The 26654-nt window shown below is 49.2% G+C and overlaps 1 protein-coding gene across 5 annotated transcripts in view; it reads right to left on the bottom strand.

Moving 5' to 3' along the window:
- The window catches only part of camk2g1 (calcium/calmodulin-dependent protein kinase (CaM kinase) II gamma 1), a 30680-nt gene extending 4455 nt beyond the window's left edge, over positions 1–26225 (bottom strand). The window contains exons 1-21 of one of the 5 annotated variants that reach the window (XM_084485971.1): positions 26001–26225; positions 23886–23980; positions 20362–20421; positions 19239–19293; positions 18664–18729; positions 16759–16831; positions 15396–15498; positions 14911–14994; positions 14048–14142; positions 12365–12487; positions 11814–11897; positions 11518–11560; positions 10543–10605; positions 6999–7039; positions 6078–6161; positions 4131–4175; positions 3854–3899; positions 3495–3575; positions 1733–1885; positions 941–1016; positions 669–763 (exon numbers count right to left, since the gene is read on the bottom strand). In XM_084485971.1, coding sequence (XP_084342097.1) covers positions 669–763; positions 941–1016; positions 1733–1885; positions 3495–3575; positions 3854–3899; positions 4131–4175; positions 6078–6161; positions 6999–7039; positions 10543–10605; positions 11518–11560; positions 11814–11897; positions 12365–12487; positions 14048–14142; positions 14911–14994; positions 15396–15498; positions 16759–16831; positions 18664–18729; positions 19239–19293; positions 20362–20421; positions 23886–23980; positions 26001–26065 — 1630 coding nt within the window. In that variant the 5' untranslated portion in view covers positions 26066–26225. The remainder of the gene's footprint in view (positions 1–668; positions 764–940; positions 1017–1732; positions 1886–3494; positions 3576–3853; positions 3900–4130; positions 4176–6077; positions 6162–6998; positions 7040–10542; positions 10606–11517; positions 11561–11813; positions 11898–12364; positions 12488–14047; positions 14143–14910; positions 14995–15395; positions 15499–16758; positions 16832–18663; positions 18730–19238; positions 19294–20361; positions 20422–23885; positions 23981–26000) is intronic. The other 4 variants (XM_084485975.1, XM_084485973.1, XM_084485972.1 and 1 more) reach the window with 4 other exon arrangements.
- Positions 26226–26654: the final 429 nt, after the last annotated feature.

The following is a 26654-nucleotide window of genomic DNA, read 5'->3' as shown; positions in this document are numbered from 1 at the left end:
GTTATGTTATGTTCAAATTGATCCATGTGCGGGGGGGGAAGTTGCGCTTCAACATGCGCTCAGAGCGAAGAACCGAAAAGGTGAACACTTTCATACTACTCAAGTGTTGTCCTTTATGGAGAGAAGTGTCCCGGCGGTCGGACCCAGCACTCATAACGGGGCCTAGTCACCTGGCGGCCATCTTGGCTCCAAATGCTAGCTCAACAGTTCTACCGCAGGGAGACGAGTGGCTCTCCCCAACACATTCCTCTGGCGGTGCCTTCCACCACGCTGCTGTGTGACGTTAGCAGGCCCTCTTGTTCCACGGACGGACGCTAATCCCCGTTCTGGCCATTTAGTGAGGCTGCATAAATTAAACCTTTATAAAGAGACTTAAGGTAAACGAGGACATATTTTCCCCCCTAATATTATGTTATTTCAATTGCGTTGATTAGTAGCAAACAAAAAAGTCTAGTAAGCACAAACTTCTCATCAATCAGAAGCCGCGCCGTAATACAGCGTCCGGATCGAAGGCCCTGCCAGAGGAACGGGTTACCGACCGTGGAACGCGTCCAACAGCCGGCTAGGGTTTAGAACCAAGATGTTCGCCGGGTGACTCAGGCCCCCGGGGATATGGATGTGTGTGTGTGTGTGTGACTACAGCGGTGTGCAGAAGCCGGAAGACTCACAGTTCTCAAAGTAGAACTTGTGGAAGTCCATGCCCTCGACCAGGTTCCCTAGAGCCTCGGGTTCAAAAGAGGTGAGCCCGGGATCACAAATCCTCCTGAGAGAGTGAGACAGAGTGAAAGAGTGAGAGACAGAGACAGACAGAGAGACAGAGAGAGAGAGAGAGAGAGAGAGACACACACAGTAATTGGAAGAGGGATTAGATCTAACTTACCCGCCAAAACAAAAAACATCAGATTACAACCAGCTTCATGTGATTGGGAATCTAACTCACGTGTAAGCCTCAAAATCGCCATTATTGACCGCCTCAATCAGCTGCTCCGTTATCTTGATTATCTCCTGTTTGCGAGCTGGCGAGAGGGGGAGAGAGTGACAGAGAGGGAGAGAGAGAGAGAGAGAGAGAGGAGGGTGAGAGGCCGATGAAACAGTGCAAGACAGAACCAGATAGAGATGGACATGGGAGGAGCGGGAGACGAACGCAGAATAATTAAACACGTTGATGTGGATGTCCCGGTTTACCCTCTACACTACCCCTCACTCAACCTCTCATTATTCATTCCGAACGAGACCTACCCCCCTCTCTCTCTCTCTCTCTCTTGTGTGTGTGTGTGAGAGCGCGCGTGTATGTATGTGCCGAGGCGTGCACGTGCGCATGCATGCCAGACAGAGAGAAAGGGACGTCTGCCGCGCCATGGCCATCGCACGGATGCACACGAGGAACGGATGGAGGAGCGCGCTGGGCGCACGGATGCACACGAGGAACGGATGGAGGAGCGCGCTGGGGCGAACGGACAAACACATGTGCTGATAGATGTCGACAGGGGTGTGTCCTCTGAAGGGCTTTCTCAGTCCACTAATGACTTCAGCCGCCTAACAGACCGAAGGCGCCTCGCGGCTTTCATCTCTTAACAAGTTGGAAGAAGAAGCCCTTCCCTCCTCCCCCCTCCCAACCCACCCACCCCCCTCCCCTCCCAACCCACCCACCCAGACCCTCAGTCAGGGACAGTAGAACTAAGCTAAGGCACACGCACACGCACACACACACACACACACACAGTGGTCTTACTCAGCTGCGTGGTGCTCTTAGCTGGGACCGCGCTGCCCCCTAGTGGAGCTGCGTCGGGGGTCGACTGAGACTGCTCTGACTCTGGGTAGGAGCTGCTGTTGTTGTTGCCCGTGCTGTTCCATGCCATGCGCTTTATGTCATTCGGCGGAACAGCTGGAACAGACAGTGTGGCATGGTCAATGGGCAACACGCACACGCACGCATGCGCGCACGCACGCACGCACGCACGCACGCACGCACGCACACACAGCCATGCATCTATGCTATACAAAAACATGCAGGACACAAGACATGCACCAGAAACATGGAAGATCTGCACACCAAACTCAATGCGACGGCGATGACAACAACAACATAACTGCAAAAAAAACAAAAACGACCAACGACCAAAAAGGAGAATGAACACGGGAGCAGCAAGCAGCAGGCATGTCATTTCAAGTCAGTATGGGTGTTAATTTCCCAACGGTCACACACACACAGTCACACACACACGTGGGAAAGTAGGAGACACAGAGTGGCATTGTAGCCAAAAAAGAAACAGACGCAAGGCTCTGCCTGCGGCAACACTAGCGCATGTTGGCCCACGCCAGTGTGCGTGTGCTGCAGTGCACGACGGCCCGAGTGTGGCGTAGGGGAATGCATCGGGGTCGTTTCACAGCCTGTTCACCTGTTCTACTCAAATACATGATTTCCTCGGAACAGAGTACAGAGGGGGAGGAAGGGGGGATATTTTGGGAGGGAAGAGGTGGGGGGGGAGGGAGGGGAGGGAGGGAGAGAAGGACCGAGATGCTGCAGTGCATCAGACAGGGACAGTGATTAAAGCCACCAGCAACCGACTCGAGGATGGAGACGTTCCACTACGGTGTTTTGGTGCAGCGTGAGCGTGGCCAGGGAGCGGCGGCCGACCCCGGAGGAGGTGACTGACATCCGCCGGTCAACTAACGCCGGCGCTGCGCAGACGTGAACGACGCACAAGGCTCACCCAGGCCATCTTTGGTGACCGTGGCAAAAAACGGAATAGGATAAAGAACCGTTCAGGGGTCTCTCCCTCATCAACATCTGAGGATTAAACGATCAATACGGAGGCCCACGGGGTTTGGCCAATCAAAGGCCCGGCTTTCAAGTCCCCTTGGCCCTAATTGGCCAATTATAACAGCGGGTGTGTACACATACTTATTTAATTGGACACATTTACCCGGCAACTATGATTGTCAACTAACAATGACTCTCTCTCATGGTGGTGACGACACGGCGTTGTGTTCCCGACCACCAGAATCACTAGCCACTGAGTAGAAGGTCACCGTGGGCATTCTTTAACCTCGTTGTGTCATGCTGGTGGAAAAAACGTTCGCTATGTCCCATGTTTACGGAAGACGATCAGTTCTACGATTAGGGACGGCTGCCACCGTGTAGCAGGGCCAGGATCAAGGAAACCGGATAAGAGGCGCCGGGAAGGATGCAAAGACGAGGAAAAAGGAGGAGAGGAAGGGAGGGTCACGAAGGAGATAAAAAGACAAGGACAGAGCAAGAGCGTAGGGAGTGTGTCGGGCCGAGGGGAATGTGTGTCTTGTGGTCAGCTTGCAGGGCTTCCAGCAGGGACACAGGGCAACACACACACACACACACACACACGCACACGCACACACACGCACACACCCAGTGTGGGTGGGTGGGGCTGGGTTGGGTTGGGTTTGGAGTCCATTGTCACAGAAAGGAGAACGAGGGGAGAACAACTCTTTGCCAGGGTTGCAGACAGACTTACTGGCAGGTGAACTCTGGGATGAGGAAAGGAGGAGGGGCATCTCCTCTGTGGCACTGTTCTGACTCAGCACCGAGCTGTCCGCTAGAACACACACACGCGCACACACAGACACATACAAACAAACGCAGCACGACACACACACACACGCGCACACACACACACACACACCCCATACATTCAATAGTGGGAGAGGCACATGTTGTATCTAACCACACACACAAGTCTCTACTACAACGTATTACTACCGACTGTCAAATATGCACAAGATACGCCTCATAGACAAGATATGCCTCTCAGTGTCAGGGGATGGGTGTAGGGGCGCAGGGGGGAGAAGAAAAGGACTACAAGTCCCAGCGTACCTTTCATCTCCTCCTCGTCATTGGTTGCATTGCTCTCCGTTGATCCCTGAGAGAGAGCGAGAGAGAGAGACAGGGAGAGAGAGCGAGAGAGAAAGAGAGACAAACAGCAAAAGAGAGGTTGAGTAATTACCAGCACATATGGACCCAGTAGTCCAGAGAGTGGTTCAGGTGACATGGTGGATTACCTTTTTTCAATTCAATTCAACTAATAACGTAAAGACGAACAGGGCCACCTCAGATAATATGCAATATGCTGAACAACAACAGCTCCCCTCACCTTGACGCCATCGGGAGGGTTGTGGACCACGGTACTCTGGGATTCCTGAGGGGGGTCATGGACAGACCAGTTAATGTGTGTTTAACACGGAGGGGGGGGGGGAGGGGTGGGGGAAGGAGGGGAGAACCGCAACTATGGATACCCCTAAGCTGCATGGAACCTCATCGATGAGGTCAGGATTTAAACAAATATATGAAGTATCCGCCCCGCCCCCCCCCCCCCCCCCCTTCAGATCCTGGAAAACTGATCACTGAGGAATACAGCCTTAAACGGGACTAGACAAAACACACCACTGTCACCACCAGGAAATTCAGCGCATGCCAGCAATGCTCGTGAATAGCCGCGACAGGCTGGTAAAGGCGGTTGGATGACGGGAACGCTGAGGTCACGGCGTCGGAATGCCGGAGAGGTCAAGAGTGGAGGAGTTTGGGATTGGGAACGCTGCACTACTAGCCTAGCCTGCTTTTAAAAACAGAGAGAGTGAGCGGCCAGCGGAGTGTCGCGTGTTTCGGGGGGGGAGAGAGTGCTCGGGGGGATTAAGCACACGGGATGCAGCCGGGACAGATGGGCAAGCGTTGCGTATAGCAACGCTTGCGGCATGGGGGGGGGGAGGAGGAGGAGGAGGAGGATACGCGGCAGTAACAATGTGCACAAGATGTACAAACGCAAGCGGAGCTGTACTCCATGCGAGACGGAGCAGGGCGGGCGAAGATCAGGGTTTCACAACAGAGGCTCGGGTTCCAAGCGCTGGAATATGGTCACCTCGCGGCCATGTCGGCCCACACTGAATGTGGAATTCCGCATTCAGTTCCACCCACCCAGCTAACAGAGATGGAACCAATACGGCTGCTGGGGTGAATAAAAGGCCCATTGGATGAAAAATCGATTGCAGGAACAATGTACTCTCGTTGCAGGGAAATTGGCCACGTGGGGGAATGGTTCAAAATAACTAGGTTGGAAATGGTTATGGGTAGGGGGGTTTTCATGTGGTTAAGGTCAGGGATTACAGATGTAGGAAAAGCAATATGTCACAGGGAAATGGATGGTGGAAATGCTCGCGTGTCGTAGCTGCAGCAGTGGGGTGGGGGGGGGTGGGGTGGGGGGGGAGGGGGCTGTAAGGTAGCACTCGTCCCATAGCCGTTGGCCATTGATTTGGCATCTCGTAACATTTGCAAAATTGTCTGGAGACACGAGAAAAAAAAAATCGGTTGCTTCCTCACGTACAGCGGACCCACTCCCCCCCCCCCCCGGCCGGCCATTCCTATCTCCAGGATGTGATGCTGTTCCTCCAGATGGGTCTTAGGATACATCAGTGGGTCTCTGGTGGTCCACCCTACTACTTGAGTATGACAGCGTCCTAACGGTGGAAGCTTTAACGAGTCAACCGCGGTGATATAGTATAACTCATCGTAAACGCTTTGTTAATATTAAATGAACCGGACCAATCCTGACTTATAGATTCGATTTTAAATATTCACATGCGTGTCACTATAGAGTAGTACTACATAATGATTGAATAGCATTGCCTCAACTGCAGAAGCCAAGCAAATCGGTTGGGTCTACATGGTGTTACTAAGAGTTTGACAACTTTTGAGTATAACGGATGATTGGACGTTGTATTCTAAAAACATCCTGTGCGTAAAACTGCGAGTGTATCCATTATTTTCATAGGTGGACACAATGGGAATCAAGGCCCTTACACTACTTGGGTTAATGGCCGTGCTATCAAGCAGCATGGTTGCTAGTAGGTTAGTTGCTAGTAGGTTAGTTGCATTGCGGTTAGCCAAATAACAAGCAATTGAAGGTTTAGAAGGGGGGGGGGTGGGGGTTGGTGGTGTAGCGGGTTAGAAAGAAAAGCCAGCCATGACTCTACGGCGCTACTTGTGTTAGAAGCAGGATGGGGTTAGAAGAGGGGGGGGGGGGGGGGGTGGCGGCGGCCTACTGTACCATCTGGGAGTTGGTTCCCATGTTGCTGTCTTTCAGGGCATTGATGGCGCTCACTATACTGTTCTTACTGTTGTTGGTCGAGGGCTGGGGGTGCGAGGCAGTGTGCACAGAGAGAGGAGGGCGGTGGGGTGGGGGGGGGGGGCAGAAAAGGCACAGATGCATTAGATTCACACAGCATTTAGGGAAAGTTGTAAAAAGGGAGGGTGGGTGGTGAGTGGGTGGGTGGTGAGGTTGGGCAGTGGAGGACGGGTGGGTGGTTGAAGGTGGGTGGTGGGGGTGGGGGGGGGGGCGTTGGGCCTATGTTGGCCGGAGCCCCCTGGTGCTGTTGGGAGTAAAGTGAGTAAATGGCAGGAGCCAAGTGGTGGGTGTAGCAGAATGGTCTTCCGGACCATCCTCTTTACCGCTCCACTAACTCTTCATGACTGGGCCACTTAACGGTACAGTGTGGATATACACAACACACACTCTCCCCAGTCCCTGAGGGAGACCCACCAGAGGAGAGTGGAGCGTGAGCTGCAACAAGTCTGAGAAGAGGCCATATTCTGTGGAGGCGTGTGCGTGCGCGTGTGTGTGTGTGTGTGTGTGTGTGTGTGTGTGTGTGTGTGTGTGTGTGTGTGTGTGTGTGTGTGTGTGTGTGTGTGTGTGTGTGGGTTGGGGGAAGACAGGAAGGGATAAACCTGTATTTTTTCCACCCCAAAGCGAAACCTGACACTTGGATATTAGATGTATTTAAATACACTGATTGCATTACACTCATGAGCTTGAAATAAATGTAAGAGAAGGGAACGACGAGAAAGATACAAAGCACCAAAGAGAGAGAGACAAGAGACAGACAAGAGGAGGAGAAGGAGAAAGAGAGCAGAGGAGAGAGAGAGAGAGAAAGTAGAAAGGAATCAAAGTAATGGGATTGGGCAGGCTTACCTTGGCTGAGTCGGACTTCTTGTTGAGTAAACTTTTGCATGCTGTAAAAGGAGGGAGAGAAAGAGAGAGAGAGAGAGAGCGAGAGAGAGAGAGAGAGCGCAGTAGAGGGACAGAGTATAAATTTCCCTGTGGACCGTGCTAGAATTTCCCAGCCTTTGCCTTTTTTTTTCAGTATGATTCAAATATACTCGCCAAAATCAGCCAGCCATCGCTTAAAGCCACAACCCAAATCGTCAGACGGAGTATCATTTTCCATCATTTAAAACAATAACCCAACAAGTATAAGCATGCCTTCCCCCAACGAAAAGCTACACTTCAAAATGAGGTGCGTGACGGCACTGGCAAATAGCCAGTGCCCAAACAAGCTTTGGGTGGATCTTTGACTGGGTGTGTTGCATGTAGGTTAACAGGATTTGTTACCAATTCCCATTATACACATCCAGTCACTGCCATCTGGGGATATAGGGGATGCAGCAGCGAGGGGTGGGGGGGGTGGGTGGGCTGAGAGCTAAGTAAACTTTCTCAATCCATTTCCTGTCTGGCAGCCTTGCCGCGCGGGCCGGCCCGGCCGCCAGAGCTGACGAGGATGAGCCAGGTTCATTTAAGTCATTGATTTCCTTTAAAGGCCGCCGCCGTCTCTCGTCGAGGTAGGCAATTTGCTCTCCTTTGCTCAACGTATGCACGGAACGCACTCCCCCGAGCATGGAAGTGCACGCACACATGCATGCACTTACATGTCGTCACACTCACTCACACACACACACACACACACACACGCGCGCACACACACTTGGATTCCCGAAATCTCTTACCTTCCAATGCAAAATTAAAGAGAGAGAGGGAGGGAGGGAGGGGTAGGGAGACAAGAGGGAACATTGACAGACAAAAAAAAGAGGAAGGCGGAGTGGGTTGCTTAACGAGTGCGCACCTTATTGCGATGCATAAGGGTAGAGGAACAGAGAGCCGGGGTGCACCAGACATGGTCTTGTGGTATCCATCTGTGCTACTTCTGCTCTACCGTGTTTGTACACAAACATCTTCCGTCTCGGTCGGCCCATGCAACATCCAAAAGGACAAACACACGACGACACAAATAACAGCCCCAAGAATGCCAGGCTTCCATTTTGCCACCAGATTGTGAGGGTGTGTTTGTGTGTGTGGCTGTTGGCTAACGTGTGTTTACCCTGTTGTTTGGCTACGACTCTTACCACCGCAGCCAGGCAGAGCAGCCAGCACTCTCTAAAATGTGTACCTGCGTGACGCGGAAGATGGTGCAAAACATCTGAATGAGGATATATACAGGGACGCTTATGGCCGGGAAAGGGGGTGCTGCGGGGGATGGCCTTCAGCCCAGCAATAACTCCGTTAGAGAACATCCGGTGGCTTACCGGTGGAGTGTAAGTGTTACACCATTTCCATGCAAAAAAAAATAAAATAGGCAGCCAGGCCTATCTGGCAAGCCTCATCATTAAATAAATAAAATACGAAACACAAATCAAATCATTCACATGCATGGTTGCAACAGTGTCGAGCTGTCGTCATTGGGTGAGACGGAGCATCACAGGCATCACCAATGAGAAGAGACGGAGGCAAAGGAACCAGGGGTCCAATCACAAGGGGGGGGATAAAAAAAAATAAGGGGTGGGGGGTTGGGGGGGAACGACGTCGAAGGGGGGTGTATTCAGAGAACTTACAAACTGGCGATGGGTCCTAGGGCCTCCGCAGAGAGCAGCCCCCGGGAGACGCAGGGCTCACACTCGCAGTCACACCACCACTTTCACTTTCAGTTCATTCTCAATGAGGAGTCTGACCCCCCCTTCTCTAGCCCCCGCAAGGTGCAGATACCTACACTCCGTACCCTACTCTGCCTGTCCGACATAAAGCTCCTGCTCTGACGATGACCCTCATCGGTGTGCGGTAGAGCAGAAGGGGATCCTCTGCTCCGGGTGACAACCCAAAAATGATGAGAGAATCGCGTTCTGCTTTACCAAGTCTCATCCTAACAGCTGCTGAACCTCGGGGAGCCACCAGCGGAATCGCCGACCTTCACCATCCCACCCCCGCCCCCCCCCCCCCCCCCCCCCCACCCAAACCCGAACCGCCCGTCTGGCAGAATGAGAGCGGAGCCTGTTTTTTTTTTTTTTTTTTTTTTAAAGACTTCACCAAACTTAACCTGGAGACTTTATTGCCCTTCCGTTGCACATTTAAAAAAAAAAAAGAAAAAGAAGAAAAAAAAAGTTGTTGAACAGATGCGGGGGAGAGGAAGCGACATAAGGCGCAAAGGGAGGTTGGGCAGTTGGTCGCCTGTCATAAGGCGACCTCCCGTTCCCCTTGTGTGGCTTTGAAGGCATTTACACACCCGGGGTGGTGCGCTATTGTATTTATTAGCTATTGTATGCTATGTATTTACACATCAGCAGTATACCTCTGTAATACATCTTTTTTTTTTCCTTTCTAATCAATGCAGCACTCCACAAAAGCGGTCGATCACGCTAAGTGACGATGCAGCATTATTTTTTTGGACAACGGCCGAACTTGTTTGGTCTTAATGCAATTAAGTTGCGTAAATAATATTAGAGTGACGACATGGAATATAAAATGAGACTAGACCGCATCAATGGCACCGTTTAAGACCTCAATTCTTCAAGATACTCTGCTTTGGGTTTGATTTTTCGTCCAATTTTTTTGTCCGATTTTTCGTTGCTCTAATTTGTCGTCCATGCGATATCTTTTCATCTCCTAAGCATATCGCTTTTGGCTCTCCCGCATCCTCAGGCTCCACCTCAGACGCCCCCACCCAGCCACCCACGCCACCCCACCCCACACCAAACCCAGGTTCGACGATGGCAGCACGCCAACCCAGCTCCTGCTAGCCTCCCCTGAAGAGAGCCACGCCCCATCAGAGACCGTCCCAGCCCTGGCGCAAGAGCCGGGGGGAGGGTGTCCAGACCAGTGTATCAGTGTGTACTGACGGAGTTGGCTTGGTGTGTGTGTGACATGTTAAATGCACGTGTGCGCACATGTGTGGATGCGTTTAAGTTTTATAACCGCAGAGGGACATGTCGTTGGGGTACATAGGTCCATGCTTGTTAGTACAGCTAGGAGTCTGGTGCAGTAAAGCAACGCTGAACGTAAAGAGGAACCTAAAGCAGTGGCTGCACAGCCACTCCTTCTAAACAAAGCACAGTCACCTTGCGGAAGGCATTTTTTTTTATCTGCACACAATGAGCTGTTAGTGGCACAATGACGTGCTTTGCGCTCCAGCATAGGCCACATAAACAATTGCACGGTGTCTGCTATTTTTGTTTGTTTTAAATAATGCATGCATGGGCTAACTGAATGTGGACCGACTGGGTGGACCGTAGGGAGATAATTATCCATGCTTTAAATCTCACAGTCAGGAAATAGCCATATTTGTTTGTGTACATCCTGTGTTCGTGTGCATGTCTTTGTATGTGTGTATGTGTGTATGTGTGTGTTTGTGCGTGTGTGTGCGTGTGTGTGCAGAGACAGGAAGTGTCTGGGCGTTTTCTCTGGGACGTACCTTCCTGAGCCAGCGAGGCCGTGGAGGAGGCGGCAGCAGCAGAGTTGGTATGCTGCCGGCCCACTATTGGACAAAAAGATGCTACAGTTGGGAGGCGCTGCATAGAGGTAACTCTGGTCTAGGTCGCTTGGGCCTGGCGCCGAGGCCACTACGGGCTGTGTACCCAACCCAGTAAAACTAGCACCCCTGTAGCTGCCCAGGACCAGGACCAGGGCACAAACCTGGAGCCCCAGGGCTTACTTAGTAGAATGCTGACTAGTGGACAGGTAAACCAGGGGGCACCACTCTAAACACGCTAAATGAGACGTGTAGTGGCACAGCGCATTATGCACGTCACCACTCTGGCACGCCTGCAATAAACCTTCAATATGCACACATTTTGTAAAACAGACAAGACACGCACTCCCTCAGTCGAAAACTCACACACAAACAAACACTCACAGACTCCCAGGCTTCGTCAGAAGGAGGGAGACTCACAGACAGGGAGAGACATGTTAGCGTCAACAGAGGAAATAGCATCTGGTATGGTACATTGCAGAATGTCACAGTGTTACGTTAGCTATAGTGTAGCCCTGTGAACACGTCACTTGTTTGTTTATTTCTCGAGTCTACACACACACACACACACACACACACACACACACACACACACACACACACACACACACACACACACACACACACACACACACACACACACACACACACACACACACACTAGAATAAACCCTTGCGGTTCCGTTATCTAGCGTGACAGATGGCTTGAAAACAGTAGTTTGAGGAAACACTTCTACACGCGCGTTATTTTGAGCATGAGCTAATACGAGAGATAATACAGCTCCTACTCATATGTACACACACAAATATATACATGCACGCTCACACACACATAATATATATATATATATATATATATAATTACGTATGTGTCAGACAAAGGTTAAGGGGACACTGTGTGTTGCGGGGAACACCAACCTGAGAAGTTCCTAGACACCAGCATAGTGGTGAGAATGGCTCCCTGGGGGACAAAGAAAGAGGAAAATAGTCAACAGCACATTTTTTTTAATATTACCGTCAATTTCAAAATGAGAGCGAGAGACAGAGAGAGAGAGAGAGAGAGAGAGAGAGAGAGAGAGAGAGGGGGGGGGATAGCTTTGTGTCGGTCAGTCCACTTCATGTGCTATCCAGTCACACCATGTATTTTTGGTACCATAGTGAGCCAAGCGAGAGTGTGGAGAGTGACAGCACTACAGGGGGTCCCCCGGCGGTACCTTGAGTTTCCGACGGGCGTTGAACTTGCGGAGACACTCCACAGTCTCCTGCCTGTGCATCATGGACGCCACCGTGGAGCGTTGCTGCGGGAGGAGAGCAGGGACGACAGGAGCTTTATAGAGAGCCAGCACGTAGACTGTGTGTGTGTGGGTGTTGATTATTGTTATTCATATATCACGGAGTGTGTGTGTTGATTATTGTTATTCATATATTGCGCCGTGAGTGAGTGTCTGTGGGATTTATTGACGTGGGTGTGTGTTGATTATTGAGAGGCATTTATTGCTGTGTGTGTGTGTATTGATTATTGTTATGCTTTAATTGGAGTGTGTGCGCGTATTGATTATTATTACGCTTTAATTGGAGTGTGTGTGTGTATTGATCATTGTTATGCTTTTTACGAGTACATGTGGGTGTGTATTGTTATTATTTGTTGGAGTGTGTGTGTGCGTGTGCATGTGCATGTGTGCCTTCTCCATCTAAAAAGGTGGCGATGCCAATCTAAAAAGCTTTCCAGACATGGAGGAGATAGGGGAAGGAGACTGGTACTCACGCAGACCCATGGGTGCTTGAGGGCCTGCTCCGAAGTGATCCTCTTGGCCGGGTTGATGGTCAGCATCTGGTTGATCAGGTTCTTGGCCTCCGGGGTCACCGTGTCCCACTCGGGGGATGGAAACTACCGGAAGCGGGGGGAGGGAGGTCGTCAAAAGGGAACGAGAATGGAGGCGAATTGGAAAATCCAATAGGGGACGCTTTACTGTCGCCCACTGTGAACCTAACTGCATTAGCGGCCCGTAGAGAGAGTGGTCGGGTCACTGCCGTACGGTACCATTACACTCGTGTTTAGGATGTCAATAGGACCAATGGACTCCTCCAAAGGGGATACAACGCAAGGGAGGAGTATGATGTTGTTGTAAACACCTCCTTGGTGTCCACCCAACCCTAATAAAAAGCTTCCTTATGAAAAGATATGGTGAATTATGTAGAAGCCTTGGACTGAAATCAACAAATTGGGATTTGCGCAACTCACTCCCATTTTTTTTTTTATCGATTCAAGAGTCTTTGGCTCCTTTACTTTTTAAACATTTCAACTATTTCTTGCCATGACCGGCAGAGCAATCTCAACTGTAATTCCCGTCATCGGGAGAAAGCGCATTAGGAATAATTAGATTCTAATTGCTCAAAAAGGTTCCTCTGGAAGCCTATGGTTGCATTTCTTACCACCGAATGAACCCAACCCACATTTCCCAAACCCTTTTTAATTTCAAACCATTTTACACAACATTATTATCATCTGTATCCTATTCCCCCAAACGTTGTTCAAGATAATATCCGTCTAGTTTCGGTGAACACGGATACAATAATCAAGAATATTTCAACAGTAATCCTAAGAATTAACCAAAGTAGGAGAAGGTGCTCTTTTAAATGCATACAACGGTGACTCAACTAGTTCTTCTGGTTTGAGGCATCAGCCCATTTGTTTGCAGTGTTAACAACACCGCCGTCTACACACCGAGATCCCCAGCCGTAGACTGTAAGCGGCATTGTAACTTGATTATCACCGAGACCCACAAAGAAGGATACCCCTACACACACACACACACACATACACACACACACACACACCTCTCTGCAATGCGTCAGGGAGGACCAGCTAGGATCAATAGCGTCAGACCACCTCTCAATCGGCCACTATTAAACATTCACCAACCCGCTCGCAAAAACCCTCGCAGTGGCGCCCTTTTCACTGACATTTACGCGTACACACATGCACACCCGCATGTGCACGGGATCATAAATTAGAACGTAATGTATTCACTTTTGGAAAATAACGATTTATAGCACAATATTGCTTTCAAATCTGTATTCCTCAATAACCCTTAATGCCGCAATATGGCTGGTAGGGAGACATTCCATTAACTGCACTCCCTGCACAGTCCAAACACAGGGCTGTGGCTGGATCACATGTGATAAATCTCAATCTACGATCAATGTAGATTACAAAACGGTGTACTGAGATATGACAAAGTGTCGATAGGATGCCATCGGAGCAGATAATAAAACGACAAATCTTGAACCGTTGCCCAGGCTTAATGTCCATTGCGTACACACACACACACACACACACACACACACACACACACACACACACACACACACACACACACACACACACACACACACACACACACACACACACACACACACACACACACACACAAAGACACACACTCACGTCGTAGGCCCCGGCTTTGATCTGCTGATAGAGCTTGTGCTGATCTTCGTCCCAGAATGGAGGGTAGCCCACCAGGAGGATGTAGAGGATAACACCTTGCAGGGGGGGGGCAAGAGACACTGAGTCAGTCAGGTAACCGAGGAGGAGCTCAGCATTCATCGCCTGGTCCAGCCGCCCGGGGGGGGGGGGGGGGTCCGGAACCGCGTCGGTTGGCCGTTTAATTACTTGAAATGGTTCAAAGAGGCCAAAGGAGGGGTTGTCCTTCAATCAATATCATTCAATCTACTCGGAAAAAGGTATTTCTACGTTGCTTCTTAGACTTGATGTTAAGGCTGGAAAGAATTATAGATGTTCATCATCTCTTTCTTTCATGATCTACTCATGATGGTAAGTATTGGTATTTTGGTAAATAGAGAAATGAAATTGACCCCAGCTTAGGGACTTTGTCCAATGAAAATTTTGTACACAATATGTTGCACAAAATATATTTTGACATTGCAGTCTATATTCAGCCCTGTTGGCCAGTGCCATGCATCACTGACAGAGCCAAGTAGGGCTCTAAAGCCTTAGGTTCCTGTCCACTGCCCTACTCAGACTGCTTAGTCAGACTAGGGAGACCGAAAGCTGAATTCACGCAACAGACAACTCCTCCCAAGATCTCATGGATAAGGCAGTCAATGTGTCAATGTTTTAGATTTTCTTCTCTGACCTATTAAACCAGAGCATTTTGCTCAATGTGAGACAGGTAGGTGGAAGATTTAGAGAGATTAAATTCTCACCAAACCAACAATGAAGACAGCCTGCCATTTGTCAGAAAAACAGGCTCATTCGGCTATTGTTTTGTTTTGGTTTTTAGGTCTTACCACAGGCCCAGATATCCACAGGCTTTCCGTAGGGGTCCTTCCTCAGGACCTCAGGGGAGAGATAGCCAGGGGTGCCTGCAAAGCCTGCCAGATCACAAATGAAAGCAAAATAATAGGTTAATTTCATCGTGCAGATCAGGGTTTGATTTGAGACAGGACTGTTTGATAACAAGTGCAAGGTCATTTTGGGATGAAGTATAATTCCAAGTAAACTCTTCTGCTCAAATGTCAACAAAGTACTAAAGGCATTGCCCCTGGCAAAAGCACCATGACCAAAACATCTACTTTGACAGCATGTGGGAGCATTTTGTTTTTCACAATGGCAACACACTACGGATGATGGTTCAAATTTGAGGTCCTGCGCATTTTTGGGAGTGTAGGTGCCAACTATGTGGTGCCGTAGAGCAGACACAATACTAGATTAGATAAAGATGCGACCACAGCGAGCGGGCGGGTGAGCAAGAGAGAAAGCGAGGACTTCTTACCAAACCAGGCCTGCTGGTCTCCCTGCACCTCGATAGCCAGGCCAAAGTCTGCCAACTTCACTGCAGCTCCCTTCATCTTACTGGCCAGCAACAGGTTCTCGGGCTGGGACGGGGACACACACACACACACACACACTAAATCATGTATGCAACATTGGAAGGTGGGTGGTGCGTTAGTGTGTACATGCAGTAAACGGGCGGGTGCAAGTTTGAGCCGATGATGAAGAGGTGACGGACGAAAAACGAGGAAGTAGTGGAGGATGAGTGGCTGAGTGGTCTCTCCACGACGCCTTATATGGGCATGGGTTCGTAGCCATGGAAACCACTTGGGAGTCATTTAGGCAGCGCTGCAGACTCCATTCTAAATGGAAAGTGTGTGTTTGGTGTGAGGGAGAAAGTGGGTGCGCGTGTGCGTGTGTGTGTGTGCGTGTGTGTATGTATGTACGTGTGTGTGTGCGTGCGTGTGCGGGAGATGCAGTGTTCTAAATGGACGTTGTTTGGGCAGTCCAACATAAAGAGCTGCAGTAAAAGCCCACTCAGGATAAAAGGCCAACAAATCAGAGAGACAGCACCGGAGGTAACAGTGTTATTCTCTGGTGTGCTAACATGCGCACCCCATACAGACACACACACACACACACACACACACACGTTTTAACGGATTCCCTCTGGTTCTATGAGATTCACCCCCCCCCCGGCAACACTTAGGGTGAATAATGAAAAAAATATTAATGTAATTATTTTAGCAGCATTTCATCCATTATTTAAGTGCAAATCGGGAGAGGAGGAGGGGGAAAAAAACAAAAAAAAACAACGGACAACGAAGAACCCCTCCCCCGTCACCGCACAGCTGATGTGATGTCATGCAAGTTGTCATGGCAACCACTCGCAGTTCATCCATGCCATCAAGCCTCTCATAATGGGCCCCTTTGCAAGACACGGCAGAGTCTGTGCGCACGGAGCCCGCGCGCTCTATCACGATCTGTGAGACGTGAGAGTGTGATTGCACACTGTTCGAATATCCTCATTTACCTGCTACAGGTGAGGGTTAACCGCCGGCTAACGTGTGTGTGTGTGTCTCACTCTCTCACACTCACACACACACACACACTGAGAGCTGTGGTCAAGGACAGACATGTAATCACTTGACTGAGGCAGATAGAGGGAGAACAAACAGGAGAAGAAAGACATTTGAAGAGGTGGTGGTGGTGGTGGTAGGGGGGGAGGCAGAAACACAGAGATGGAGCAACCCAGAGCCATCCATGCGTTGCCATGGCCACGAGCTAAGGTGTGTGTGTGTGTGTGTGTGTGTGTGTGTGTGTGTGTGTGTGTGTGGTCGTCACGGCAACGGGCAGCCACTCACCTTGAGGTCCCTGTGCACGATATCATGCTGGTGGATATGATTGACACTCTCCAGGATCTGGCTGATGCACTGACTACAGGGACAGACAGACGTTTCATTGTCATTAGTCCACTTCAAGGACGAGGAATTATGGAAAAAGCAACTTCATATGACCATATGATTTTTTTGTAAAAACAGACACTTGTGTGGGTGTACTGAGTTGGGGGAAAAAAAAATTAAAATGCTATATATGTTTTTATATGCTGTACATTTTCCATCATATTCGATGAAGAACAATATTTTTTGAATGGCAAACATCTTATTAAACCACTGCTGTAGATATAAATACTCAAAACTAAATAAAAAGGCAAAAGGCAACATCTCATCTCCAGGGGACAAGCTAGCTGACCTCCGGCTAGCCGGTCCTCCAGCTACCTGGCCATTGGCCCTGAACTGGAGGATGAAACGCCCAGATAGAACCAGACTAAAAAAGCATCTTAAAAAAATATATAAAAGCATAACAGAGAAAATGGGTAATGGTTTGAGTTATTCAATGGATTCAGATCTCTAGTTCTTGTAAACCTCATTATTTTTATGGTTTTTAAAGACTGGCGTGCAACAAGTACAAAAAACATAAAAATCTATAAAACATTCAAGGTTGTCATGTCAACTGATAAATGACAAAAAAGGTGTTTGATTGTTCCCCCCTTTAGAAAGCCCAGACCTTAGAAGGATAACACAGGACTGCCAGCAGAAGGCTGTAGTAAAGGCTGGATTAAAGAGTGGATTAGCCAATGAGCGCCAACGGTGGCTATTCCACGCAGGAGTCAAAATTAAAGCAGCCCTTCCAATCATAACAGTAGCATTCGTGCAGCGAGATTTACAAAGCTACATATAATAATGGAAAAATGCAATATAGCGGGTGGACGCAATACAGCACAGAACTATTCTCAGTTCAGTGTTTACTTCGTGGACGGGACAGTGACTGAATAGACAGGAAAAACATGTTGGAGGAGACACGGGGATAACATGTAGCAAAGGACCACGGGTGGGACTCGAACCGGCGAGCGACGCTCAGGGCGTGTATTTTAAGCCTGGTTTAAAACCGCTTCATGACGGGCAAACAGTTTACAGCACAAGGCCGCCGGGGCTCTAGGACGCGAGGTGCGAGGGTCTCTGCAGGTTTGTGAGGTCGAAGGTCACGCTGAGCCTAGGACGTCAGAGAGGGACCGCAGATCGCAGTAATGTTCTTCTGTTGTGTGTGTGTCTTTCTATAGCCCCCCCCCCCCCAACCCCCCCCCCCATGTGCGTTAACAGATAAAGACCCTCCTAATCCAATTATACAGCAGACTTAATAAGCTGTAAAACACACGGCCGCAGTGGGGAGGAAGGGCTGCTGCTGTAGGAAAAGAGGACCAGCGAGATGAGAGAGAGAGAGAGTGAGAACTAAAAGAAGAATTCTGAAATATGGAAGAGAGGGCGGATACGGTCTCCAAGGAGTGAAAGACGGAGATGAAGGGCTTGGGTGGAAGGAGGGAGGAAGAGAGAGAGAGAGAGAGAGAGAGAGAGAAATAAAGAGAGCATGGCCGCATACTGATGCACTTGTTGATGAGGGGAATGCAGCTGCTGACAGGAACAACAGGAACCAAAAATGATGCCAGTCTGTGTGCGTGTCTATGGTGTATACATACTGTATGTGAATCATGATGGCAATAAACCTCCTATGTATCTGCGCATGCGTGTATCACAGCTCCCCTTTTTTGTGCGTGTTGTGTGCTCGCTTGTCAGCCGTGGTGCAGTGTCACTGCAGCACGCACTAATTCATTCAACCTCCGTGTGTGTGTGTGTGTGTGTGTGTGTGTGTGTGTGTGTGTGTGTGTGTGTGTGTGTGTGTGTGTGTGTGTGTGTGTGTGTGTGTGTGTGTACCTGGCATCGGCCTCACTGTAATACTCCCTGGCCACAATGTCTTCGAAAAGCTCCCCTCCTGTCACCCTGAGAGAACAGAGAAGCGAGAGACATAAACAAATAGCGAGAGAGAGACAAACAAATAGCGAGAGAGAGACAAATAGCGAGAGAGAGAGAAACAAATAGTGAGAGACAGTAACAAATAGCGAGAGAGAGAGAGAGACAAATAGCAAGAGAGAGACAGAAACAAATAGTGAGAGACAGAAACAAATAGCGAGAGAGAGAGAGACAAACAAATAGCGAGAGAGAGAGAGAGAGCGAGACAGAAACAGATCGCACGAGAGAGAGACAAATAGCGCGAGAGAGACAGAGAGAGACCGAAACAGAGAGAGAGACCGAAACACAGAGCGAGAGAGCGAGACAGAAACAGATAGCAAAAGAGAGAGAGCAAGAGAGAGAGAGCAAGAGAGAGAGAGCAAGAGAGAGAGAGCGAGAGAGAGACGCAGGGCGGTTAGCTTACACAAACAAGCTACAGTCAGGGATATAATCTCAAATGTCAAGGCATGCGTGCACGCGCTTGTTAAGAATATACTCACAGGTCGAAGACAAGGTAATGAAAGCCTTCCTCTGAAATGCTGTCATGGAGTCTCACTGAGGACGGAGGGGGGGGGGGAGAGAACAAGTGTAAGGTGGGGCGGAGGGGTGTGTGTGTGTGTGTGTGTGTGTGTGTGTGTGTGTGTGTGTGTGTGTGTGTGTGTGTGTGTGTGTGTGTGTGTGTGTGTGTGTGTGTGTGTGTGTGTGTGTGTGTGTCCCAGCCGGGTCGTAACAGTGAACAACATAAAAACGTCACATATTTTCCAAAGTTGACTCCGTAAATAGATTTATACATTTGAATAATACAGCAGCAGGGTGATGGAGGCATACAAGTCGCTTTTTGCAAGTCACTTTGGATAGGCACGTCTGATAAATTACCATCAATGTAAATGCATTGTATCTAAACTGTACCTGTGGCTCAAACCAGACACCAGCTCCTGTCCAGGGCATGTATTTAAAACAGTTATGTAAAGCATCTCTGTGTTGTGTAATGAGACAAGGACGACAGCCCCCGCAGCCAAGAGCTCGAACTAAATGCTTGCTTTCTTTTCTTACTCCTCCTCCTCCTCCTCCTCCTCCGCCTCCAATTCCCCATCTTCTCGCTCGCTTCCTCCATCTGCCTCTCTCTCCTGCTCTCTCTCTCTCTCTCTCTCTCTCTTACTCTCTCCCACTAACTTTCTCAGTCTGCCCCTCTCAGCGGTTTTTGGGCTGGAACACAAAGCCAGCTCCATTCTGTGCCATTCTTACATAGTCCGTGCCAAACCTAGGGCTTGAAACTCTTTTATGCGATCCATGCTGACAGCCCACTCTGACCGTCACCTTTAGCCTGAGTGTGTGCATGTGTGTGCGTGTCGAGAACTAAATCCATTAGTGCGGGGCTACTGGACTAAAAATGATTGAATTATAATCCGCACTGTTCCCCTTTTACGAAATCCGTCATCCTTGCATGTGTTGCAAATTCTGCATGAGACCGGAGAGTCTGGGGGGATGTGACGTCCATGACATCTTTAGTATATAATGGGATGGGTAAGGCGCACACACACACACACACACACACACACACAGACACAAACAAACACACACACACACACAAACAAACACACACACACACACACAAAAGCTCACCAATGTTAGAGTGTTTCAGGAGGCGGCAGATCCGAGCTTCCCTCTCCAGTTTCTGATGGTCTGAAGGAGGGAGAAAGGGAGAAAGAGTCATTTGTTAGGATCAACCACAACAGCAGAACACAGACACAACATGACATTGGCCACGAGTGAGAGCCAAACAGGGAGCCACTACGGTCCCTTGGTTTCAACTTTGCCAAATTGATATAAAAAAGCCAAAGCTACCAACTTCTGCAACCCAAGTTGCAGCGTGGCGTTCAACTCGGTTTCCTGCCACTGTACGCAGATGGCGGAAGACAACAAGCAAACCAGGTGGAAACACCCCCCAAAAAATGTCCACAATGGAGTCGGATTTAGGCCTGGGTGAATTCTCTGGGCAGCAGCAGGTGTTTTGGATAGGGCCTGGTGGAGGCACCTCCCCAACACCATGTCTGTCATGCAGAGCCTGACAACCTGCCATAACCTCCTGTGATGATTATTAATACGACCGGTCCAAGTGCCACAGGGATTAGAGTTGTAGACACCCGACAGACGGATGTGCAAATAAGGGAGGTGAAGATTGTTCTTGCATTTTGTGAGGCCTCAACGCACAATATTTAACCAGTAATGATGACACCTGATCACATCAACACAAACACACGCACACACGCTGTGCTGTTTGTGTACCGTGTGGGCTGTGTGTGTGTGTGTGCATGTTAGTGTCACACACATCCCGGTGGACTTTGTGGGCTCTGTGAGAGTGTGGAAAAACCACTCAGAGCTGCCATCGCCCCTCACCATTAGCAACAGCTACGTAGACAAGGTCAGGGGTCACCCGGGGCTACCAGTGATGAAAAGGCATGAGTCAGGTTCCGTGCCTCCAAGTGTGTTATGTACCGTGTCAGGGCTTTGACCATAAGTGTGAACATTGCATTAAAACGCTGTACCAATTCTAGTTTGGCTCAGAAATTAACACTTAGTTTCCTTAAACAGAATAGATCGGTTTTTCTTTCTCCATGGTAGCGTACCATTTTTATGGCTGTTTATAACAACCATAAGTTCAGTGTTACTGCAAAAATAAAAAAGGAACTTAGCTGTATTTGTATTCTGAATAAGTCATATAACACATTATTTTCCTTCAAACCCTCCTTGACATGGCCGTGAAGCTGATGCAACATCCCCTCTTGCCCTTTCGCTAACCTTCTCTGTTCTCTCACTACTACTACTACTACTACTACTACTACTACTACTACTACTACTACTACACCGCCCCTCTCCATCACAAAAAAACAGGTGTGAGTTACTCTTATCAGAGAGAAAGCCAGAGACATGGGTGGGTAGGAGGAGGGACTGACATCAGCTTTCTTATAAATTACTCCAGTGATGAGAGCGAGACACAGAGAGAGACAGATAGAGAGAGGATTACACAAGACGTTTATTTGTACTGAGAGGATCACAGCTCCCCTTTTTGTGCGTGTTGTGTGCGCGCGTGTGTCTGTCAGTCGTGGTGCAGTGTCACTGCACCACGCACTAATTGATTCAATCTCCAGTGTGTGTGTGTGTGTGTGTGTGTGTGTGTGTGTGTGTGTGTGTGTGTGTGTGTGTGTGTGTGTGTGTGTGTGTGTGTGTGTGTGTGTGTGTGTGTGTTGGTGGGTAATTACTCCCACTTCCTGCTGCTTTCTAATTGGCCATCTGCTTTACTGTGGGGCGGGCCTACAGCCATCTTACGTCGCCACACCAAAGGTTGATTGGACCACCTTCCACAACACACACCAATTAAAAAATGTATTCAAAGTATTTACAGATTTTTCAGAACACCAGATATGCTCAATTGTAATCATATGAAACCTTGAATATTGTTATTAAACACAACTCATTCAAACCGGTGTAATAATCAGTTGTAATAATCAGCAGCTCCTTCCCTCCCCACCCCATCCGAAGATTACTGCAGTGTTTTCCAGAGCTTTGAGAGTCTTACCCGCTAGGCCACTCGCCAGGTCACACTGGCCCTGTCAAGCAAAAACAGTCACACACACAAATCCTAACAGACACATTGCCTGCTCACGCATCACTTGCTCCGAGTGCATGGTGTGTGTGTCTCTGTCTGCCTGTGTGTCTGTGTGTCTGTGTGTGTGTGTGTGTGTGTGTGTGTGTCTGCCCTGCAGAGTCAGTAGAGTCATGAGTGACATTACCAACCCCTTTCCGTCAACATTGCAGAACGTCACCTCCCTCACAGCGTAGCTGTGCGCGGCATTAAGCCCTACTTCTACACTCCTATCCAGCTTTCCTCACTCTTGCAATCCCACAGAAGAGACACATGCACATCAGGCATAGAGCCGCTCACGCATGTCTCTCTACACATCTCAAATGAGCCGACAGATTATGCTGAAGCCATGTTTCCCTTACGCGTCTGACGATTATTACTATGAATAAAATGGCACTTGCACTGCGCGGAGACTTGACTATTGACCAACAACTAACAATCACATCATTCCTGCGACTGTGAAAAGAAACACCCCGTACACACTGTGTGTGCTGCGCTGTGCTGTGCTGTGCTGTGCTGCTGCTGCTGCCCCCCCCCCCCCCCCCCCCACAGCAAAATATGTCACTGTGACACAGGCCCTCACGAAGCACACCGGTTCTTGCCAGAGACAGACCGGCACATGCCAACAGGCCCAGGCGACAACAGGGCAAACAGGGAGGCGCCTATAGAATCCTTGGGGTCTTAGGTCTCTTAGTGCCTGATGACATACATTTGGCATAAGTGGATTACCCTCAATACACACCAATCCCCCTCCGCCGTCAGAGGCAGGAGGGATGGATGGACGGATGGATGGATGGATGGTGGGAGGGAGAAACATGGACGGGTTGAAGACCGTAAAAAAGAGCCGCACATGGCCGAAAAAAAGGCAGAGCAAGGATGAAATGCAAGAGTAGGGTCGCGATAAAGAAAATCTATTAAGATTCCCTTCTCTTTTTTTATTTGTAGGCAGAGGAAGGAGAGAAGAGAGAAGTGCGTGTGCGTGTGGTGGGGGTGTACCACGAGTAGGATGACCCAATCCCGTCACCTCTGTCCAACCCACCATACACCACCCCCCGAGGATACTGAGAGAACCAATATAACCATTAGAGCACATCCTACACAAAGCAGTCGTGCACATACACACAAACATGGCCTGGGCCGAGCGTACACCAACCCAGCCTACGTGTGTTGAGGCAGGAGTCAGCAAGAGACTACACGCACACAGGGCTTAGAAAATAACTCTCCAGAAGCAAGCAACTATGGACTTCTCGGCCCCATCCCATGCACTAAGCTGTTATACCAGTGAGTTGCGCAAAGGACATTAACAAAAGAAAAGAGATAGTCTTTTTCAACACTGCTGGTGTCCTGTAGATGGGTTCACAACCATGTCACAACACTTCTTGAGCAAGGTGTCGGCAAAAAAAAGAAAAGCTTTTTGGAGCCAATGAATCAATTTATTTGGACGACACGTCAAACTGTACATGTGGCTGAGTGAGTGATTGAGGAGAAGAGAGATTAGAGTTACCTCTAGCAGACAGCTTCTTAGTGTTGATGATTTTTGCGGCATATTCTTGTCCTGACGACTTCTTCACACACCTACGCACCACTGAAAACGCTCCCCTAGGCAGAAGGAGCAGGACAAAGAACAGTTACATTTGGGTGCAACAATTGCACTCACATACAGACATCTGTGCACATACACACAGTGACATTTGAGATTGGGTCAACGCGCGTGACTCGGGTTGTTTGTGTATGCTAACCTTTCTCTGTCTCTCTCTATTTGTATCTCCCTCTCACACACACAAGTAATCACACATGCACACACACAAACTTTTAGGCATTATTAATACTGCATTGTTCGTGTATATTTCCCAAAGAACCAGTGTGTTACACAACAACTGATCCAATTAAATGTGAATATTTGGATCTGGCCTGTTTATAATTATTTAAAACATGTGGTGGCTGATCCTCGACAGGCACTTGAGGTGATAACATTCATTCATCAGACTGTTCATAATTTGGCCTATGGCTACATAGTAGTATGTGGTCAATATTGGCTGTGATCCAAGAACTTGCTTATGAAATGAACCAATTAATTCAATGCAGGCATTTTGTACTGGAATACATCTATTTAATTATGAAAGAAGTAGGCTATAGCACATTTGGGTCGTCATCGTGGTCTGTATGACGAAACTCTGAGCGGAGACTGTCCTCTGCTACCTTCGTTTTTGCACTTAGCTTCAATTATTTAGAGGTGGCCATAGACGGTGAAACGAGAAGATAGTGTGCTTTAAAGTGAGAGGAATTCAGATAACGCCGCAAAAGGGCAGACACTGGCCATCATCAGACATAGGTAACATTCAGAGTCCAAGCCTTTCCCAGCTCCAACGTCGACCACTAACCAGACAGACAGATAGTAGGCCTACAGCTGCACCAAATCACAGCGACGGTTTGTATCGCATAAGCAATAGATTATATCCCCTCACGAAATAATCAAAGTCACTGAAGGCTGTCAATTACCCGACGGTCAAATATGGGGCATAGGATTTATGGTGGTGAATTACGGTCGCATCGATACATGTCAGGTGGAGGTTTAGGTTAGGTAACGGGAGGATGAGGGAAAAGTACCGGCCAAAAACAACAGATGCTGATGTTGAGGTGGCGGCCCGGTTTTCTTGCCGTCATCTAAATTCTGAGAATCCACGTCACTAGCTTTTACACGTTAAACGCCGAATCGCCATTATGGTGGTGATTTGATCTGCTGGACTATAACAGCATTAGAGCCGCGCAATGACAATTAGCGTGTTGATAACTGTCGCACACGCCAGCTGTTGGTGCGGCGAATGCACAGGATTTATGATGCGAGCAGAAAGCAATAAATAACTGCACAACTTTCCTAACTAAAAATATGGATAGGACGCTTCTCCTGCAGCTGCTCGGGCAGAAATCGTCGGCCTAGCAGTGCCGACCAAAGCCTGTGGTCCACGGTGTGTGTGTGTGTGTGTGTGTGTGTGTGTGTGTGTGCGCACACGAAGCTGTCATACATGGGACCCAAGCGTGCCGCGAAATGTCAGAGCAGGGCTTTTGCTCCAGCGCATCTACCGCCCGCTGACGCGTTCAACCACACCGCAGCGACACGACCGCCGAGACGACGCAGTGCCACCCCAGACACTGTCCGTCGAGACCGTCGGGGACCGTGTTCACTTCCACCGCGGTACCGTGAGCCACCGAAACACGGTCAACGAGCTAACCTAGCCCCCCCTGGATCGATAATATCAGCGTAACGCTGTAGCTTGTGGCTAGTAGCTAGTGCGCGCTATATCCATCAGGCGTGAATGCGGGGAGTACGGTTAGCTAGCCTAATCACGCAGCCCCGAGTGAGGCGTTTAGCCCCGACCACGACGCAGGAGCCCTCGTCCGCCTCGGAGGGCTTCTGTCAACGCACAATTGCGACGGCTAGACTGCAAAGTCTACCGCGACTCATTAGCCGGGTGTTTGTTTAGCTAATACCAGCTAGCGGGCACGCCACTAGACAACATGTATACTGTTAAGCAGGGTTGCGGGGGTGGGGGGGGGGAGAGGGGGAGAAAAAAAAAAAAAAAACGACAAGGCAACACGGTGCATTACGACAGCTGCTTACTTCCCGAGCTCTTCGTAGAGTTGGTACTCGTCGGTAAACCTGGTCGAAGTCACGATTGTAGCCATGGTTAGTCTGTAAGAGTAGAGCTCCGAGCCTCAGGGTACGACAGCGGCTTGCTCTCGTACACAGTCCGGGGGAGGGAAGCCTCCGACAGTGGAGTAGTACCTTACTGACAGGCAAAGCTGAAGAGACTAGAGGAAAAGCAGAGACGGGAGGGGTTGCAGAGCGCAGGAGGTAGGTGTGTGTACGTGCGTGCGCCAATGCTCGTGCATCCGTGATGGGGTTGAAACCTCGCGAGAACACACTCGTGCCGTGTCAGAGCCAAAGACGCAAAACCTCTAGTTCAATGAATTCGTGGAGCATTTGGTATGCAGTGTCTTAAGTCTGAGGCAAATATTGTTTTGAGGGTAGATTAAAAAAAAAACATAAAAACATTTACAGCTTGGCTTCTGTCGCATTGTGCACCATTGTCCATTGTTCACCCATTCTATATTGTTCACAGTGTAGCTTATTACACAAAATGAAGACACCAAAGAAGGCTGCTACTACTACTGACAGAAACATCATGTTATTGGCCCTGCCTCACAAGTAAGACACCAATCGCATATGTATGTGCGATTAACATACGATTTACATTATGCACACACATGAATG

This window comes from Micromesistius poutassou (genome assembly GCF_964030765.1).
Source record: "Micromesistius poutassou genome assembly, chromosome: 21".
NCBI classification, from domain to species: domain Eukaryota; kingdom Metazoa; phylum Chordata; class Actinopteri; order Gadiformes; family Gadidae; genus Micromesistius; species Micromesistius poutassou.
This window is presented reverse-complemented; position numbering and strand designations above follow the sequence as displayed.